This window comes from Manis javanica, chromosome 4 (assembly GCF_040802235.1).
Source record: "Manis javanica isolate MJ-LG chromosome 4, MJ_LKY, whole genome shotgun sequence".
Taxonomy (NCBI): Eukaryota; Metazoa; Chordata; class Mammalia; order Pholidota; family Manidae; genus Manis; species Manis javanica.
Genome location: NC_133159.1, coordinates 42,097,190 through 42,117,861, shown reverse-complemented (window position 1 = coordinate 42,117,861; position 20,672 = coordinate 42,097,190). Strand labels below are relative to the sequence as shown.

At 43.8% G+C, this 20,672-nt stretch overlaps 1 protein-coding gene and 1 long non-coding RNA gene across 2 annotated transcripts in view; one reads left to right on the top strand and one right to left on the bottom strand.

Moving 5' to 3' along the window:
- Window positions 1-2,470: 2,470 nt before the first annotated feature.
- Window positions 2,471-19,750, bottom strand: SHISAL2A (shisa like 2A). Its single transcript, XM_017643417.3, has 3 exons — window positions 19,291-19,750; window positions 14,585-14,724; window positions 2,471-2,743 (listed from the first exon to the last, which is right to left on the bottom strand). The coding sequence occupies exons 1-3, from the start codon at window positions 19,470-19,472 to the stop codon at window positions 2,490-2,492; spliced, it is 576 nt and encodes a 191-aa protein (XP_017498906.3). The 5' UTR covers window positions 19,473-19,750; the 3' UTR covers window positions 2,471-2,489.
- LOC140848891 (uncharacterized) overlaps window positions 19,595-20,672 on the top strand; it is a 59,157-nt gene continuing 58,079 nt past the window's right edge. Inside the window, exon 1 of the long non-coding RNA XR_012130164.1 lies at window positions 19,595-19,693. This is a non-coding gene — a long non-coding RNA (uncharacterized lncRNA). The remainder of the gene's footprint in view (window positions 19,694-20,672) is intronic.

The following is a 20,672-nucleotide window of genomic DNA, read 5'->3' as shown; positions in this document are numbered from 1 at the left end:
ATCAGCATCATGGGGGGCTGGTTAGGTAAATGCAGATTCTGGGGATTTAGCGGATCTTCTGACTCAGACATTCTGAGGTGGGAGAGAGGTGGCCCAGCAATTTGTGTTTTAACAAGCTCTCCAGCTGATTCTGATGCAGGCTGAAGTTTGAGAACCACTGCCTTAGGCCACTGATAACCCTTGAGTTTTTACAATTTACAGATGATCTCACACGCAGACCAAAAGCAGCCAAAAGGCAAGTGCAGTGTTGGATTCTTCCTTGCAATCTCCCAGAAGGCCCAGCACAGAAAGTGTTCAGGGAAAAATTGAGTTTTGCTGATGGGGGTACCAAGGAGAGAGATGGGATCTGCCCTGGGAAAGGTCACACAGAGCGTCAGAGACAAAACCTCCTACTTATCACCCACTCTCCCTGCCCCCATCACTTCCCTAAGCTCCCTCTACAACAAATAACTTGCAGTTCCTGGACTGTACTACACTTTCTCGCTGTTTTTGAACATGTTGTACTCTGACCATAATGTCTTCTGACCTTGTCTCACCTGGAAACTTTGACTCATCTTTGATGATTCAGTTCAGACTTCACTTCTGCCTCCCTCATGCTACATGAAAGGCCGCCATTGGGCCCTCTGCCCTTTTGTGTTTCTACTTTGCCCTCCATATGAACCCCTTGAAGGTACCAGCTGTGGCTGATTCCCTGCTGTTTCTGTTAGCTGACACAGAATAGACACCACTGAATATAAGACAGAGGGACAACGGTGTTGGGTTTAGAATGCTGAAAATAACGCCCTGTCTTGCCAATGGGTTTCAGCCCCTGGGGTTCATACCCAACTTTATTCCCATAGTGGCAGGTCAGTCATTAGAATCCCGTCCACTCAGAGCGAGTCTGCTTGCAGCAAGCCGGTCTCTGCCTCTGGGCCTCTCTGCCCGTGCAGCTGTCTCAGTCTCTGTCCTCGGCACTGCCATGGATCTAGTCTCTGCTGTCAGGCAGCCTTACAGCCCTGCAGCCATGCCACCATGTCGCCCAGAGCAGTGGGCAGAGCTCTTTATACAGAGTTCAATATATTGCCCGCATGCGTGTAGTCTGCTAGCCAAAACCAGGGCCAGGTGAGAATCCTGGCCACAGAAACCTTCACTTTCTCCCCTCCCCGCCCCTCCGACCAAATGTACACAAGACAACAAATAAAGCAAGATGGAAAAAAGGTCTCTTGACTTCCAGCCCAGGGCACTTCTGTGGGTGACTCACCCTGCCTTGCCACTCCATCAGGTGCCCTTGGCTGGCTCAGGTTCCTTGTACAGATGCCTAAGAGTGAATGGTGCCCTGTTGCAGGTCATGTTACTATCAGAAATGTCAGGAGCTGCTTTCAGTGGCTACTTAGTCTTCCTGATCCTTGCCTTGCACGCCTAAGGCAAGCCTAAAGCCACTGCTAAAATTAAGATGAGGAGAACATCCAGGAAAAGAGGGGTGGCTGTTGGCATCCTGCCCTAAGATTCCTTTGCTATCAGCTTAATAAAACAAAACAAAACAAAACAAAACAAAATAATAGCAAACACGTAGTGCTTTCTATTTGCCAACACTATTCTAAGTACTTTGCATGGACTAGTAATTTATTCTTCCCCCAAATCCTAAGAGATAGGTGCTACGATTGTACCTGTATATTTAGAGAACAGAAGCACAACTGTTACCTAGCAGTTAAGGGCAGGGACAGGATTTGAAACAGGCATTTGACTCTAGAGTCCCTGCTCTTTACTCACTATATTATATTGAAGAACACCCATCTGAAATAGTGAAGAAGTCTTTGTAGCACTTTCATATTTATGAAGGGAGTTCATATCTATCATCTCTTTGAACACTTGCCATAATCCTGCAAGGAAACTGAGTCTCAGGGACACTAGGGGACTTTATCAAAGCCAAGCAGCGTCAGGAAGTAGCTGTGTCCACACGGTGGAGCCTGTGTTTGGTCTGTCAACCATTCATTCCCTCGCTCACTTGTTCATTCACTCTTCTATCCACCTGAGAGATGGAATGATATTAAACATGGCCCAGCCCTGTGTACTCCACACCCCTCTCATTCTGTTCTTTGGCAAGGGGCTCACTCCAGAGTGAGGCAGGGGTCACCTGCCTCTGGGTCCCAATCATCCTCCCAGGGGATCCTGAGTATACCTGCTCTGCAGCAGGAAGACCCAGCCAGAGTTCTCAGACTCCCCAGGTTAGGTGAGGGGCTCCTCTGAGCCTCCTCAGGCCTTGGGCTTCTTCATGGTTGCATGGAGTGGTTACTGACCATTCTACATGGGACCCATGTTTAAATTCCCTTTGGTCCACAGAGGCCAGGCAGAGCAGTATAAGTGGGTCCACAGCAAGGCCTGGGTAGGTTTGTTGAGAAAAGCCCTCACTTATCCCACTAGGTTCCAAAGTCCATTTGATCACCCCCACTCCCACCTTTCACTGAAAAGAGACTCCAGAAGAGGATGGTAAAGAGACTTTTATTGGATGTTTATGGGGCTGGGCCACATGGGTCCAGACTGGGGAGAGAATCCCCCTCAGGGCTGCCTGGAATGTTACTGGCAGTCACTGTGGCCATGAAGCAGTGCTGGGGAAGCTGTCTGGGTTCCACAGCCTGCTCCTCATTGTGGTCCAACTGTGGGATCAGGAAGGGGTGACTCTGCCTGAGCGAGCTCACTCCTGGCACCTGCACCAAATTGCCTGCATTCCCACCTTGGCAGTCAGGGGGCGCCTCCTCCTCGTGGTCTGGAAAACAGCAAGAGAGGGCATGGGGTTTCCTCCTGCAGCCCCTCCTCCCAGGCTCACGCACCCTAGCTCACTTCTTTGAGTGCTTACCTTGGGCAGGCCTGTGCTCAGAGTCTTAAATGTATCATTCATTTAACAAATATTTATTAACAATATGTCACATCAACCACTAGGAGCTGTCAATGTTCCCAATGAACTTAAAGTTTAGTGGGGAAGACAGACAATAAATAATTGTTAGGAAATATGAAGAATTAACCACCATAAACCCATGAGGTAGATGCTATTAGATACTTATTTTATATATGAGGCTATGGACTACATGGCTAGTAAGCAGAGGAGTGCTGGAAATTTTTAAACATACATTATTCTCTTCTCTAAGAATAAATTCCAGGACTTTTGTCATCTAGTGCTTTATCCTCTCCTTTTATACCTGAACTTGAAAGGAGGCTCACTTGGTCTTACTATTTTCCACTTCCCTTCATGACTTATTCTTCTGAAATTTATTTAGTTCCTGCCCCCACATATCTTAAAATGTTTTGTCACTAAAATCCCATGGTCACTTATAAATCCTTATTTCCTTGACTTATCAGAAGCATTTGATATAATTGGGCATTCGTATCTTTTTGGATAAAAAGTGTATCAAGTGTTTAAGCCAGAAATGTGAGTCATCTTTCACACCTTCTACCCCAGCTGCTTCTCAAAGCCAAGCAACATTCCAGGTCCTCCTGATTCCCCCAAATCACCATCTGCCATATTCACCCATTTCTCTCCATCCTCAAGGCTACCACTCTCCACTAGGCTGTCATCTTCTGCCCAGACCACTAGAACAGCCTTCAGTCAGTCTCCCCAGCTCCAAGTCCATCCTCCAGACTATAGCCAGAGAGATCTTTCTAAAGTCAATGAGTCCATGTACTATTCTTTCTCAAAAGCCTTCAACGTCTTCCCATTACCTGTGGTCATTGAGGTAGGATTCAAGGGTCTTCATGTACTAGCCCTGTCCCTTCTCTTGAGCTTCATTACTATTACTCAAGAACTCTATGCTTTGTTACACTAAAATTTTCATTGTTCCCTGAATGGGTTCATTCCTTCATATCTCTATTTCTTTTCTTGTGCTATTTCTTCTGCCTGGAATGATATTTTACATTTTCTCTTTCTAGAAAACTCCTCTGCTTTAAGACCAATTGATGGAGGGTACCCAGGAAGAATGGTACCTCTGAAAACCAAGAGAAGAGTGAATTTCAAGAAGGAAGCTGTATTGGACATTGGAGTTGGCTACCCAACATCCATTCTGCCTCTTCCCACCTGGTAATAACAGCTATATTTGGACGCGCTTGGCCACATCCCAGCTCCAGCAGTGGGGCCTGAATTGATCTGAGCCAATTGGGTAATCCCATTCTTTTGCCACATGGATGAGCAATGTGTCCAAAGTACATCCCTGGGCACAGTGATTGTTTTAGGGGTAGGCACATGACCTAAAGTGTTCCAATCAGAGTAGAGCTCAGGCCTTTTTTTCCTGGTTGGAAGAAGAGAGAGCTTCCTCTTTCCATTCCTGGCTAGAAGGGAACAAAAACCACATAGTCCCAGGCACTGCTGGCAGCCAACTTACTACCATAAGAAAAGTCAGCTTGAGGAGAAAGCTCACACACTACAGAAGGTAGTTGAGAGAATCTCAAAAGACGGAGCTACAAGACTAAGAAAGTTGTGAACTATTCAAATCACACCTTAAGCCCATCCTATTTTTAGACTTGTCACCTACAGACCCATAAATTTCCTTTTTTTGTTTGTTTTGTGTTGAACTTTCTATTTTTAAATAATTGAAGACTCATAAGAAATTACAAAAATAGTACAGAGGGTTCTAGTGTACTCTTCACCCAGCTTTCCCCAGTAACAGCATCTTACATAACCATGAAGTGATTTCAAAACTCAGAGACTGACATGGATACAATATGATTTACCAAACTACAGATCCTATTAAATTTTTACCAGTTTTTATATGTACTTCCTTTTGGTGTGTAGCTGTGGGTAAACTGCAGTATTTCTAGACTCTCTCGCCTGGCCTTAATTACAAGGGTGAGCGAGGGCATATCTGAGAGGTGGAATGGGTCCCTTCTTCTGCAGCCGGGTCATGAGAGACATGGGAGAGCGGAAGTGGACAACTGCTTGTAAGCAAAAAATGGGTTTCTCCCACTCTATTTCTTCTCCCTTAGATTGATTTCAGTTTCAAAGGTAATTTGCCCTGGGATTTTCTGCCCTTCCCCCAGAGTTACAATAGTACTATGAAAGTGTGTCATATGTACAGATTTATATAATCACTGCAACAATCAGGATAAAGAACTGTTTCCACAAAGTACCACAAAGAAACTTCCTCATTCTACTCCTTTATAGTCAGACCTTCCTCTTCAACTTAACTCCTGGTAACCACTAACCCGTTCTCCATTACTATAATTTGTCATTTCAGAAGTGTTATATAAGTGGAATTATACAATATACACCCTTTTGAGATTGTCTTTTCCACTTTGCATAACACCCTTGAGATTATTTAAGTTGTTTGTAGCAACAGTTTATTCCTTTTCATGGATGCATATATTCCACTGCATAATTGTACCATCGCCCATTGAAGTACATTTGGGTTGTTTCCAGTTTTTGTCTATTACAAATAAAGCTGCTCTGAACAGTTGTGTACAGGTTTTGGTACAGACATACATTTTCATTTCTCTAGGAGTGTGACAGCTGATTTGTATGGTCTATTGGACTGAATGGTGACCACCCAAGGATATCAGGTTCTAATCTCTGGAACCTGTGAATGTTACCTCTTAGGAAAGTTTTTGCAGATGTGATTAAGTTAAATATTTGAAGATGAGGAGATAATCCTGAATTATCTGGGTGGACCCTGAATGCCATTACCAGTGCCCTTTTAAGAGAAAAGCAGAGGGAGACAGTGGTGTGGAGACAGATGTAGAGAATTGAGGGATAAAGCTATAAGCAAAGGGATGCTGGCAGTCACTAGAAACTGGAAGAGGCAGGGAACAGACTGTTCACTGGAGCCTTTAATTTTGGCCCAGTAAAACTGATTTTTATAGTCCCCAGAGCTGTTAAGAGAATAAATTTCTATTATGTTAAGCCACCAACTTTGTGATAATTTGTTGCAATAGCCATAGGAAAATAACACATATTGTAAGTGTATGTTTAACTTTATGAAAACATCAACTGCCTTCCAAAGTGCCTGAACCTTTTTCATCCCTACTAGCATTTTATAGGTGATCCAGTTATTCCAAGTCCTCCCTTGGTATTGTCAGTGTTTTCACTTTAATATTCTGATGGGTGTGCAGTAATCTCACTGTGGCTTTAATATTCATTTCCTTAGTGGCTAATGAAGATGAAACATATTTTCGTGTTTGTATATCCTCTTCAGTGAAGTTTCTGTTTAAGTCTTTTGCTCATTTTCTAATGGGATTGTTTGTTTTCTTTTCTTTTTTTTTTTTGAGAAGGCGTCTGTCATATTAATTGATCAAATGGTTGTTAACAACAATAAAATTCTGTATAGGGGACTCAATGCACAGTCATTAATCGACCCCAAGCCTATTTCTCAACAGTCTCCAATCTTCTGAAGCATAATGAACAAGTTCTTACATGGTGACCAAGTTATTACATAATGAATAAGTTCTTACATGGTGAACAGTGCAAGGTCAGTCATATCACAGAAACTTTCGGTTTTGCTCACGCATCATGAACTATAAATGGATTGTTTGTTTTCTTAATGTTGAGTTTAGGAGATTCTTTATTCTGGGCAGGAGTCCTTTGTTGGATATGTGAATGTTATTCTCTAGTATTGGGCTTGTCTTTTCGTCCTCTTAATAGGGTCTTTAGAAGCACAAAATTTTGAGTTTTGATGAAGATCAATGCCAATGTATTTTTTTTTCTAATGAGATTGTACTTTTATTGCCTAAGAATTCTTTGCCTAACACCAGGTCATGAAGATTTTCTCCTGTTTTCTTCTAGAACTTTTATTGTTTTATGGTTTTCCTTTAGATCTAGGATTTATTTTGAGTTAATTTTTGTATAAGGCTTAGGTAAAAGTTAACTTTTTAACCTATGCAAGTCTACACCATTTATTGAAAAGACTTCTTCCCCCATTGTATTGCTTTTGCACCTTAAAAAAAAATATTGTGGACACATTTATGATGTGACTTAATTTCTGGACTCTGTTCTTGATCTATGTGTTTGTCTCTCCTCTGATAACAAACTGTCTTGATTACTGTTGATTATTATTGCTATATGATAAGTTTTAAAATCAAGTAGTATGATTTCCTCCAACTTCATTATTCTTTTTCAATATTATTTCAGCTCTACTCTAGTTCCTTTATCTTTCCATATAAATATTAGAATAAGCTTGTCCATATATACAAAAAAGCTGCTGCAATTTTTATCTTTATTATATTGAGTCTTTCACTTCATGAACATGGTATATCTCTTTATTTATTTAGGTCTTTGATTTCCTTCATCATCATTTTATACGTTTTATCATACAGATCTTGCACATGTTTTGTTTAAAATAATCTCAATTTTGACCTCAATTGTTTGTTGCTAATATATATAAATACAATTGACGTTTGATTCTGACCTTACTTACTGTGACCTTGCTAAGTGCACTTCTTAGTTCTAGGAGTTTGCTTTGTGTCTCTGTGTGTGTTCTGTAGATTTCTTGGGGTCCTTTTTTATTTAAGCTTGTATTTTAAGGCATTTAATTTGGTATAGGGGTTTAGTTCAGCCTTCTATTCGATGTAAGATTGCCCTTAGGTGAATCTCATATTTAGCCTTTTCCTGATCACCTCCCAGGTTTGGAGTACTTTTTTTTTAACCAAGAGTTCAAACTGATGAACCAAAGATAGCCTAGAGTAATGAGGGTGCTCTTTACAAGAGTATTTCAGGACTCATTCTAAGAAAAGCCCACCGTTTTTGAATCAACGTCTGTCTCATGGCACACACCCACAAATCCCAGCTGTGTTCTCTGGCTTCTCACAAAATGTCCCCTCCTCATGCCCTAGGACAGCTTTGCAGAGATCTGAGGCCATTGGCTATGAGCCCTGAGACTCCTTTGCTCAAGGAGAAATGTCCCCAGCTCTTCAGCTGGTCCATATATGACCTGGTTCCCAGAGAGAGCTGGTCATCTTTCTCTGATCACCTCTTGCTAGGTCAAAGTTCCTCTTAAATTGTGGGGTTCTGAGCAGCAGGCAGTAAGGGTTCAGGAGAAACCTTGGGCTTCTAGGAGCTATAAAACCTTGGCTCAAATCCTCATTCAGATATTAATCATTGTGCTACCTTGGGTTCATCCCTTCTCCCTGGATCTCAGTTACCATTCTACAAAACAAGGTAGAAAGTATGGATGGTCTCATTATTCTATTTACTTTCCCTTGAATTCCATCCAAGTTTTAAAGTATTCTGTCTACATAATGGACTACATTAATTAAGTACTAATTTTTTCCCAATTTCATATTAATCAAAGAGCTTTGATTAGCAGGAGAGAGATGATGCTAATTACCCCCCTTGAACTAACACAGTTCTAGCTCAAAGCAAACAAATTTGGTCCTAGTAAAAACTTCAAAATATTGGAAATTGCTCAAGAATCCTCATTGCTATATTTGGGAACCCTCAGATGACTGTAACCCAAAACTGAGAACGTGTGGAGTGGATACTAAAACATTACCTCTGAGGTTTGCTGGCTGGTGTGTTGTGTCTAATTAGCAGTAAAGAAAGACCATTACTCTCTTGCTTCCAGACCCTAGACAACTGTTAAAGCAACCTGGACCCCACTCATATTCTTTTTGGCAGAGGTAGTATAATGCTAGTTAATACTGAGCTTGTGGATTCACCATGTCTTTTTTATATGACTCTCTTTCCAAGATCCCTGGGTTTCCCTCAAATGTGTGCTTCAGGACCTTCAATTCCACAATTCCCATTTTCCAGGGATACTAGCAGAACAGGCAGTTGTCCTACTCTCAGTTACATATATTTCTGCCTCTTTTGTTAGCATTTATAATAGCTGTTATTCAAGTCCCACAATGGTGGCCTGCAGCCTGGGGAGGGAGTCACATCTTTGAAAAGCTCCTAGCCAAGAGGCACCTGGGGAGGAGGAGAGGAAAAGATAACAAGTTCACATACTAAGTTACTGTAAGATTCATGTTTGGCTTAAACGTGCTGGTACAACAATATGGTCTGATTCTCTGAGATGAGTATTATTATCCCATGTTATAGATAAACAATGGGCTCAGACAGGGAAAGTCAGCATTGACATGGTTACTAAGTATTGGATCCAGGGTTCACTTTCCATTCTGACTGATTTCAAAGCTTGGACTCTTTCCACAGAGCAAGAATTCCCTTAGCATAGGTTAGGGACTATGCTAGGTCTATCAAGGCATTTAAAACATAGTTCTTACCTTTGAGATATTAGCAGACTCTTTGAGGACACTAATATGTAAAAACCTAAATGCCTAATAATAATTAACTGAGAGCTATTAATTGTTAAAGGCCTACCATAGTCAGAGACTAATTAGCTGCTATGTAAGCATCACCTCCAGTTTTTACAAGTTTCTTAGTAGATATTATTGTAGGTATTTTAGAGTAAATTGAGGCTGAGAGAGAAGTGATTTGCCTAAGGCCACATAATGAAAGTGACCAAGCCAGGATCTCTGGTGACCCAGCCCAGGGTTGGACCTTTCCATGTTTCTCCAACGTCCTCTGTGGCCAGTCCCCCGATTGCCTGGGGTCTTCAACGCTGAACTTGGGACTAACTTGTGGTGAGCCATGAAAGAAGTTCTCAGATTTTCTCCCTGCTTGGAAATGAGTCAAAACTAATTAATCACTTAGGATAGTTTGGTTCAAACCTCTCATCTCCCAAGTGTGGTTAGTTAAAAAGCAGTGGGCTCTGGGGCAACTGAACCCTCTCTGGGAGGTAAGAGGGTCTGCTGTGGAGACAGATCCCTGGTTTAGGAGGAGAAGCTTGGTCACCAACTGGCTGGGTGACCTTGGGCACATGACTGTCTCTTTTGGGGCCTCAGCTCCCCATCTATAGAGTGAGAGCATCAGACTCGATTTCTAAGTGTCCTCTGTCAATGAAAATGGCTCTTTAATGATCTTTCCACCAATACCTCTCAGAAGAGGATGAGACCTGAAATCTTGTCTATCATTCCCCTTCCTCCCCTCCCCACACTTTTGGATCTCTTATTAAATGTACTTAGGTTGGAATATCTCAGTGTACTTACCTCACTCACCTCTTCTGCAAAATAGGGTTGATAATAACTAACCACCTGGCAGAGTAGTTGAGTGGTTAAATGGCACAAATCAGACAAGGCATTTAAAGCCTTTACCATAGCACTTGGCACAACAGGAGGAACGTGGTCACCCTCCTGATCAAGCTGGTTCCTCACAAAGTACCAAGTAAGAAAGTTATGGTCTTTGTTGAACCCCAAATTTGGGGGATGTGGCGGGGGTGAAGGGACAGTACAGAATATCTGAACAGCAGAAGAAGCCTGTTCTCAGAAACTCTGAGTCATTTCCACTCCATTCTTGCCAAGGCACTCCCTCCTGCCCTTGCCCCCACACTCAGGACTCTGAAATACGGTGCACTGATCACAGGTGTTGGAGTCTGGGAGGCTGGGGCTGACATCCCAGCAACAAATGCTCACTGGCTGTGTGTACTTGACTATTTCACTTCCTTTGGCTGAACCTTGGTTTCCTTTGCTGTAAAATGGGGCTAATGATTTCTGTACATGTCCCACCAGAGTGGGAGGAAGCAAACAAAAATGAAAGTCTGTGTAAAAAGTAAAGCTCTGATGAATGTAAGATAGTGGGCTTGTAACCTGTCTCAGATAAGAAGGAAGGACAAGAGGCTTCTGGGTTGATGCTGTGGGTTCAGTGGAAGGAGAACACAGCACTTAATGAAGAAGGGGAGGAACTAAGAGCAGAGTTCAGGTAAAAGGCAGAAAGAGCTGAAAACTATCATTTAATAAAAGGCCAGGAAATGCATTTTCCCATCTTAAAAAAAGGCCAAAAGCAAGGACACAATTTGTCTCAAACCCTGGTGACTGAATAATTAAATTAGTGACTGAGCAGTGAAAAGTAGGAGGGTGTTTTTCATTCACAGGGCCAAGGGGTGAACTATATTCTCTTTGAATTGGAAAGGGATGGGGGATAGGATAGGAGAAATGAGGCGAGCAGGACACAAGTAGGAGCAGCCCACAGACTGTCTGTGAGGCAGGAAGATTTAGGACTTTGGAGGCAGAAAGACACCTGTATTTGAATTCCACTTCCATAATTTACAAGTAAACCCTTGGGCAACTATCTAACCTCTTTGAGACCTGGTTTTCACATCTGTAAAATGGGTGATAATAACACCTACTTCACTGGGGTGGTTGGGCAAATTAGATGTATGTGAAGTTTCCAACAGTGTCTGGCACATAGTAGGGCCTTCTCTTTCACAGCACAGGGATAAGGAGAGGAAGGAGAGTGGAGGTTGAGTTGGCTGTCACCCCCTCCTTGGGTGACTATGAGCTTCAGGTTCCTCTCTGGTGAAATGGATAGTAGTAAGAACTATACTTTGCCCAGTTATTGAGAGAGCAAATGAGATGGTCTATTTAGAGCCAGTTCATCCCATTTAACTTTGGTATCATATGTCATTATTCCCCTATTGATGGACATTTAATTTCCAGTGTGACAAGCTATCATGATATCCATCTTTACAATATCTCTCCTAGAGCAACTTTTTCTCTAAGGCAGATGATTAGAAGTGGAATTAGAAATGGGCTATAGGATATATATTTTTTTATTTTAAATATATATTGCCAAATTGCTCTATCAAGTGGTTGTACCAATTTACACTTTTTCTTGTTGCTGTTGATGTGTTTTTTTAAATGAAGTATCCAATTTATACTCTTACCAGCAGCATGAGAGTATTCACTTCCCTCACCCAACATTCTCACTATTAATATGATCAATTTTTGGATTTTTGCCAATGTAATTGTTTTAAAAAAATGTATGTCATTCCTAAATTGTATTCTCCTGATTATCAGTGAGATTGAACATATTTCATGTATATTGGGCATTTGTAGTTCCTCTTCTGTAGATTATATTTCTCTCATTTGTTTAAAGGTATGCTTATAAATTCTAGATATTAATTCTGTCCAGAGGAAATACAAGGTTAGGTTTCTGTGAGCCTCTGGCCACAACAGTTTTGTCAACCAATCAATGCATAAGTTTGTTTTGTGTGTGTTTCTGTTTAAAGACACTTTATTTAATACATATTGTTGATCCATTAATATTCAACTCATGACTAATAGCACTGTGACTCCTGCCTAAACAAAGTTTACTTAACACATGTATTTTCTCCACAAGGCACATCACAGCTTTCTTGTGCTTAGGAACACTAGACAGAGTGTCAGCGCTACATTTGGGGGCCATTTTGAATAGTTGATTTCACAACAAAAATCAAAAAAAATGTAGAAAACATGGCATTAAATTTACTACAAAAAGGGCAGTATGAAAGCTGAAGCAAGAAGTCAGTGTCAACCTCAATGAGGATTGTGTATGATGGGACAGCTCAGATTTTTTACCACTCTGCACATATCCACATCCACAAAAACACTGTGAGTATTGGTTTTGAGGTTACAAATATATTGTAGCAAGTAGGCAGATTCATAAATGACAAATCTGCGAATAATGAGGATTGTCTGTATGTGGGTATTTAAATTTATGTTTATAATGTCTTCACAGTCCATCACTTGTTTTTTTAACTTTATGTTTGGTGTCTTTTGTCTTATTTGTATTTGATGTAGGCAAATTTGCCAAATTTTTCCCTTCATTTAAAAAAATTAAATGTTTTATTCAAATTCCTGTATTTTCATTAGTCCATTTCTGGACTCTCTATTCTAAAATTTCTTAGCATCTGCACTGTTGAAATTCTAAGATAATTCTTTGTTATGGAGTGCTTCCCTCCATGTTGCAGGGTGTTTAATAGCATTCCTGGCCTTGGCCAATGGATACCAGCAGCACCCTTTCCCAATTGTGACAACCAAAAATATCTCCAGGGGAGCAACTTTGCACCCTGTTGAAGACCAGTACATTGCCCAATTCTATCTGTCAATTTCTGTGTCAACATTTTTTTTTCTGTGTCAATATTAAACTGACAAATTCTTCTATCTTTTAAAAATTTCTTGTTATCTGATAAGGCAAGCCCCTCCTCTTCTTTCTTTTCCAAAATTGTTTTTTTTTTTTTTTTGCTCTTATGGCTTTACTCTTCTAGATTGAGTTTATAATTAATTTGACAAATTCCATGAAATATTTTGTTGGGATTTTATTTATAGGTTAATTTGGGAAGAACTGATGTGTCTATGATATAGAGACATATATGCTATGACCCACCAGATAGTCAGGTTCTGTTATACTTTTCATTAACTTTTACAACTTTTCTCTATAAAAGTTGAAGCCTGGCCTGTCTCTGGTTTTCCCTCATGATGGGTCCATACTCTGGCTTTTTTCCTATGCCCCTACCACTGCCTCCCAAGTCTTCCTGACTCTAAGGGGAGCCAGATGAATCCTTCCATCTACAGAAGCCACTCCTCTGCTTTTCACTGCTCAGCCACAGCAGGATTATTCATAGTCATCAGGATCTGAGAAGGGTTCTTGAGCTGTTGTTTGTTGCAAAAGTTTGCTGATAAGTTGGAAAATTAATATTTTACAAATAAAAAAAAAAAGCCCTCTCTGTCTTTCTCTGAGACAGCTACAACTAATACTGCCCCTTCTATCTCCCTGATGTTTGCCATCCTTGCTGCTTCTGCTGAGCTTAAATCCCTCTCCTATCCTGCCTGGCCTTATTCCCTATCATACCCCATGGCGAATGACCCTGTTACTGCATGGGGCTCACTGAGAACGTCCCACATTTACCCATTATTTACCCTATCTTGGAATGCGTTTCCTCTATTTTACCTAACCAACTCCTTCACTAATTCAACATTAATTCAAGAATACTCTTCTTTTTGAAATGTTCCTTACATTAGGTATCCAGTAATTTTTACTTAACTATATACCAGCAGAGACCCAGGATGGTGGGCAGAAAAGCAAGCATGATTTAAGGCAAAAAGATGTGGGCTGAATTTCAGCCTTATTGTTTGTTGGCTGTGACACTTGAGTAAGTCATCTAATCTGTCTCAGCTTTTTCTTATTTGTAAAATGGAGATAATACCCATTCTGAATGTTGTCTACCAAACTATACTGAAATATCTTTTGCCAATAGGGATTTGTGCCTTTCACAGTACCTTGCAGAGGTTGTGACAAAGCATATAATAAAGACTTGTAAAGAAGCAACACTTATTTTTTCTGGCCCCTTAGAGGCTTTAGAAGGCCTATGCTAATGTAGGAAGGGGTAGTCTAAAACATCATATTATGGGAAAATACCTGTATGTTATTTCTGAATAAATTGATTTTGGGGAGCAGCAGATTTTTCATATTAATTCTATTTTGTTTGGGGTAATATTAAAATCAGTTTCCATACTCTAAATCCCTAAACCTAGAAATAAAACACTGTCTTAGAAAATCCACAAGATAGAATCATTTTTGTGTGACAAATATAATGCTGATTATATCAAATTATTTTGACAAATACTGAGCACATTAAACATTTGGAATGGAAATGTTCAGATCATGAAACTCTTAGGAAATGTGCTTTTGCTTCTGATTATTCCAAATACAATCATGAAGCAAATGAAGCAAAAAACATCATTTCTAAATATCTCTCCACTGTAAAGGTGCTGGCCTGCTGAATAGAAGGAAATCATGTGGACTTTTTCTTACCTGTAGTCTGTAGGCTTAAGCCTGGGTCCAATTTTGTGTGGGGCTTTGAGCTGAGGACCAGGTAACAAAGCACACAGGCAGTGATAATGAAGGCCAGGAGGACTGCTGCTGCTATGGACAAGCCCATGAGAGCGCCAACACTGGGGAGAGAAGACCAGAAGGGGCTGAACGTCAGGAAGGGCTTGGGAGGCAGCACGTTGTATGAGAAGCACTGCTGGTGTTATAGGACTTGGATTCTGTTTCTGCCCATCTGAAACAGGACTTCTGTGCTTAAGTATGGGAAAGGGTGTCAACTATATGCCAATGAATTGCCACATACATAACATGACATGCCTCAGGACCAGCATGGAGCTGGGCCTCAACATGTGCTCCCTTCTCCTTCCCGCCTTACTTTCCTCAACCTGCGCCCACCCCAGGGAGCAGGAGATGGTCTTAAAGAGCCCTCCCATATTGTTGTTTCTTAAAAATAAAGACCCATAGTAGGCCTCAGTTAAAACCCAGCCGTCCTTCCAGCCTCCAGGTGATTTCTGACCCACATTCCAGTGGGTCTCACACCAGTGTGGACTCCATGACTAGACTACCTCCCCACCCCGGGTCCCTCACACCGCAGCCTCTCTGCCTCTGCCCCAAGTCACACCTCGGTCACCTGGGCTCTAGACAACTACCTCCTGGCTCATTTGAGGTCCATTGTCTTTCCTGTTTCCTTCACATGTCCTTCTCCCCATCATCACCCCACATCAGAATTTTACCTGGCCTTGAAGACCCATCTTAAGTGTCTCTAGCTTCCTAATGCTCTCCTTGGTCATCTTCTCCTCTCCTTCCCTCCCCCTGTGCCAGGCTAACCCACCCAGGACACTGTACTGGGGCCCTCAGCACTTCCCACTGGGTTAAGCAGCCCAGTATGGTAGGGAAGGAGCCATGAGCTTTGGAGCCAGACCTACCTGATTCAGAACCCAGGTCTGTAACAGGCTCACCATGAGAACTTGATGAAATTATTTAACCTTTTGAGCTTTAGCATCTTTGACTGAAAAGTGAGAATGATCAAAACACAGACCCTTACAGGTGGTAGTGAGGATGAATAATATATGTAATATTTTGGGCACATGGTAGATGTTCAGCATAAGAAAGACACTGGACCTGCTGTGATTTCTTTACTTTTCTGTTTCTCCTGTCCTTTCCACATTTTACATAAAAAATTTAGTACATTTTAGTTCTTGTAAGAACTTTAAACGTTATCTCTTCCTTTGAGATGTACTTACTGTTTATAAGGCTTTCATCTGGGACACTTGTGCTCAGGCTGTGAACCTGCCCTTTACAGAGGACATCTGTGCACACCTGGCTGCAAAGGGCCCTCTAAAAGTAGAGGAGGAGGGAGTGAGAGAGCGGGAAAAAACTTAGGTCAGTGGTCAGCCAGGGAACAGGCTCTCTCTGATGGTCTATCTGGGGACAGAGGAACCAGCCCCCAAGGACAGAGCTGAGGACAGGGGCGGCTCCAAGGGGGAAAACCTGCGCCGAGTATAAGGTGAAATTTAAACGATCAGAATTGCCCCATGGTGAAGGTACTGCCTCAAAAGGAGGTTAAGTTCCCTGTTACTGGACAAGTTTGCACAGAACACCTAGATGAACGCACCTTTCAAGGAATTAGAGGTTCCTGCCCTGGGCAGGAAATTGGATTGAAGAGCTGCTAATCTAGGATTTCACTGATCTAGATGCTGAAAGATAGAGAATCCACTGTGACTCTAGGAAAGAGGTGTGTGTTGGGGGGAGTGTCTAACATTTAATAGGGCTTTTGAGTCAGACAGTTCTAGTTTTGAATCCTGGTTCTGTCACTACAAGCTGAAAAATCCTTCATCTCTTGATCTTCATTTTCTTCATTTGTAAAGGCCCCTATCTCACTAGGTATCCATAAAGATGAAATGAGATACTGTATATACAGTGCATGATCACCAAGTCTGCCCCCCATCAAGGCTGCTGCTTTTTGGCTCACAGCCTGGTAAAAAAAAAAAAAAACAGAACTAATGATGGAGAGTGTTTGGAAAGCAGACCAGACATGTGACAGCACCCCCTGCTTCTCCACAGGGAGTCTTCACTTCCTGAGACACAGTATTAAAGACAGCAACTCCCCTTAAGCACTACCCAAGGAAACAGTGTTTATCTGGAGATTTTTATGTTTTTAATGGCCAGCTTTCATGTAAAGGGCCAGAGTCAAGAGCAGCACAAGGCCTCTACCCTGTAGCCTAGAACCTTTTGGCTGCCCTTGGGGTCACAGAGTGGGAGCACACCGACCTGTGATGTGACCTCAGAGGTCACCCCATCCAACCCTCTATCTCATTGTCTGAGGCACTGAAGAGTTCCACGTGTCAAGAGGATCTAAGGTAACTGGAGGGACCACAAGACATGTATATGGAAGGGGATGGTAAAAGAGGGGTGGAGTCAGACTGGGGGCTGAGGGGGTCACTAATCACTAATGGCCATCACAGTGACCAGAAGACAGTAGTGGGTCAGTGAGAGTTTCTTCAGGCGATCTGAGCAGAGCAGGTTATGGGAGAGCCAGACTAGACTGAGACAGTTGTGCAGCAGGACAATCCTGGGCTTGGGGCCACATGGGCCTGAGTTTCACCCCAGCTCTGCCACTTCCTCACAGGGGCACTCCCAAGTAGTAACTTCTCCACTTTCAAGTTTCCTCATCTGTAAAATGGAAAGCAGACATGCCAGGGTTGTGAATGTGGGACTGCATCTAGCCCTTGGATGGTCCTACGTAAAGTTCTTTAAATCTCAGTCTGCTATGACACTGGTAGAAGATCTTGGACAATTCACTTTCCTACTCTGCACTTCACTTTTCCCACCTATGAACGAGAGAAAGGGAACTCCCCTTTACTGAGCATCTACAGTATGTACTAGTCACTTTCACATGCATTATTTCACTTAATCCTCTGAGAAATTCCATGAGACGGGTATTACCGTTGCTGTTTTAAAGATGAACAAAGAGACTCAGAGATAATTTGCCCCAAATCATACAGCTATTTAAACAACAGAGCCAAGATTTGGACCGTGTTCTAGTCAGCACCAAAGCTCCACACTGCCTCTACCCCAAAGGGAGGTCAGCACTATCATATTTCAACACCCAGCTCAGTGGGTCTTTACCAAATATTCCATTGTTATACTTTAGGAGCATGTCATCTCTCTCTGAATGGACTGTGACTTCCTCAGGGGCAGGGAATAATTGATTCTGTGCCCCTGTGTCCAGCATAGCACAAAATGAAGTCTATAATGAATGAATGACTATATGGATGAATAGAGAATAAATTAATGTAATTCCCCAAATTACAAATAACAGCTAAATGTGCAGGACTGGAGAATTTGGCCATCTGAAAATCCTTTAGAATTATGTATTGAACAATGTAGAAAAATAGATAATATTGTCCAGTGGCATGTGCCAAGTTGATATCACCTCTTTATCTCATTTGGTCCTTGCCCTAATCAGAAATCAGGGCACTGATTTATCATCCTCTCCATTTAGTAGATTAAAAGATAGAGGCTCAGAAAGGTTTCAGTGGTAGACTGTTCTTCCCACCCAGGGGGCATGCTGCCTCTAGTCACATATCTTAAGGGACGGAAAATCACTGTCTACTCAGATGGCCTGCTTTGATTTTTGCTGATTTCTGTTTCCCGGAGCGGGCTCAGGATCCAGGTGCTATTTTCTGGATGAGTCATTTGGGGACTGAAAGATTGAGACCTATTGTCCTTTGAGCCCCACAGTTTGGTTCCAGGAATGTTAGCGTTGGCCTAACCACCCCTTCCCTGAACAAGTGGGGAAACTGAGTTCCTGTGGGTGGGCATTTGCCCAAATTACACCTCTGTTATATAACCTGAGCTGCCTTCTGCCATGGCCTTATGCCATTGTCTCATGGTGAGCTTGAGATCTAATCCCCTGGTCTTCTGCCTTAGCTCAGGAGGGGAGTACAACCCCAGCATCCACCATATGGCCTGGTGCAGCTAAGTGCACAGTAAGGGGTGGCTGAAAAAATGACTAAATGTGAGGGGGAGAAGAGTTGAGGCTGGGCTGTCCTGGGTTTGAGTTTGGGTGCAGCATCAGGTGAGGATTAAGGCTTGAGGCTGAGGTTTGGCTGTAGGGCTAGACAAGGCTTGGAGTCAGGGTGGGGGAAGAGAGCTGAGTGGACGTTGCCTGGAGGATTCAGAGGGAGGTTGGGGCTGGTGATAAAGTAAGGCTGGGATCAGTACTGGGAAGTGGGTAGTCAGGAAAGAGGCTGGGTTGATAATAGGAAGAGGACCCTGGTGGGCACTTGGATGAAGGTCGAGTTTGGGTCTCTTATGAAGGGAAGACTGAGTTTGCTGTCAGGGAGAGGTTTGGTATGTAATTCGGGGTTGGCTTGAGGGTGGTGGAGGATGGGTTAGGAGTGGGGAGGGACTGAGGGTTTTCAGGGTGGAGTTGGGGTGAGGTTCAAGCTTGGATCTGAGTAATGGTTCGGGTCAGGAGGGGGGAATGGAGCTGAGAAGCACTTGCAGGGGGAGCTGGCTTGGTGACAAAGAGCAAAGGTGGGTATTGGGCCTGAGGGGCTAAAAGCTGAGGAAGCTGTGGTGGGCACCTGGGTAAGAACTGAGGGTTCAGCACGCAGCTGGGTCGATGGAGGGGCGAGGGGTTAAGACTGGAGCGGGGTTCTCAGGGTTAGGGCCAGGGCCGGTACCTGAGCCACCACATGTAGCTGTGCTCGTAGGGGAAGAAGCTGTGCGGATCATCGCAGCAGTACTTGTGATCGCGGAAGCCGCAGCAGAAGACCGCGGCCGCCTCGCCGCCCGGCCGCGGGCAGCTGAAGCCGCGCACCACCTCCTGCTCGGCACTCACGTAGCTCGTGCAGGCGCCGCTCATCGCGCCCAGCGCCGGGCCCGCCGCCACCTCGGGCTACCAGACGGCCGGCGAGCGTGGGACGGACGCAGACAGAGCTGAACCTGAGACGGACGAGGCGGAGAGGCGGAGAGGCAGAGTTACGCAGAGAGACAGAGACTCACAGAGACAGAGGACACGGCCGGAGACGCGGGGACGCAGCGGCCGGAGACCTGGGGTCCCCGAGCACCGACACAGGCGACCAGGTAGCGGGCAGGGCGCGTCAGAAGGGGACGGGGAGGGAGAAGAGGAGGGGGAGGAGGAGGGCCGCGAGCGGGGGGAGTAGAGAGCGGCGGCAAGGCGGGCGGGAGCCGGCGCCGGAGCGCGGAGCCTCGGGGGGAGCTGCCCAGGGGAGCCGCCTGGGTGCGGGTCTCGGCCCGCGCTTCCCTCGCCCGCCCCGCTGTGTTCCCGGCTTAGGCACCTGGGACCTGGGTGCTCAGACGGACAACACGACATGCCCAGGGTGGCAGGGCGGGAATCGAAGCCACGGGCGTGGATTCCCCACAGGCATTGAGCACCCGCTTGGTGCCAGGCTTTGTGCTGGACGCTGGGAGTCTCGGGGTATTTCCGGGCTAGTGTGGGACACAGGTGACCAGCCAGCGACCACATAGTAGGGTTAGTATGGGGTGATTAATACACTACCTCAGTTAACCCTTGCAGCAACTCAGAGGGCCAAGGATTTTCAAACCCGTTTTATAAATGAGAGCTAAGGGTCTCAGAGAAAAGTCATTTCCCCAGGCCCTCAAGCCTGTGGGATTTTCACTTGGGTCTGTCTAGTTCCCAAGCCCTTGCTCTTTCTGGGGTTCTCACATCACTTTTTTTCCAGTGGACTTTTAAATATCTTCATCCTCTGGCTTCCTTGCCTCTCTCTTCCTTCCCTGAGCAGTGAGCGACCTCACACACTGACATGTTCACACTCCCTGCCACACTGGTTTACGACAGGGGTAAGTGGATGTCCCAGGTGGTAACCCCACCCCCTTGGAAGCAAAACAGCACAGTTCTCCATTCTTAGAAATTATTCCCAGATTACAAAGGGCAGTGTTCTCACTAGATTCAGTGGACTGCAGTCCGAACGAGCTATATGAAGCCCTTAGAGATGCCTGTCTGTCCTTTCAAGGTACATTTGGGGAAACCTTCAAGGCTCTGAGAGGTTGGCTCAATCACATTGAGCCAGACTAGGGATTC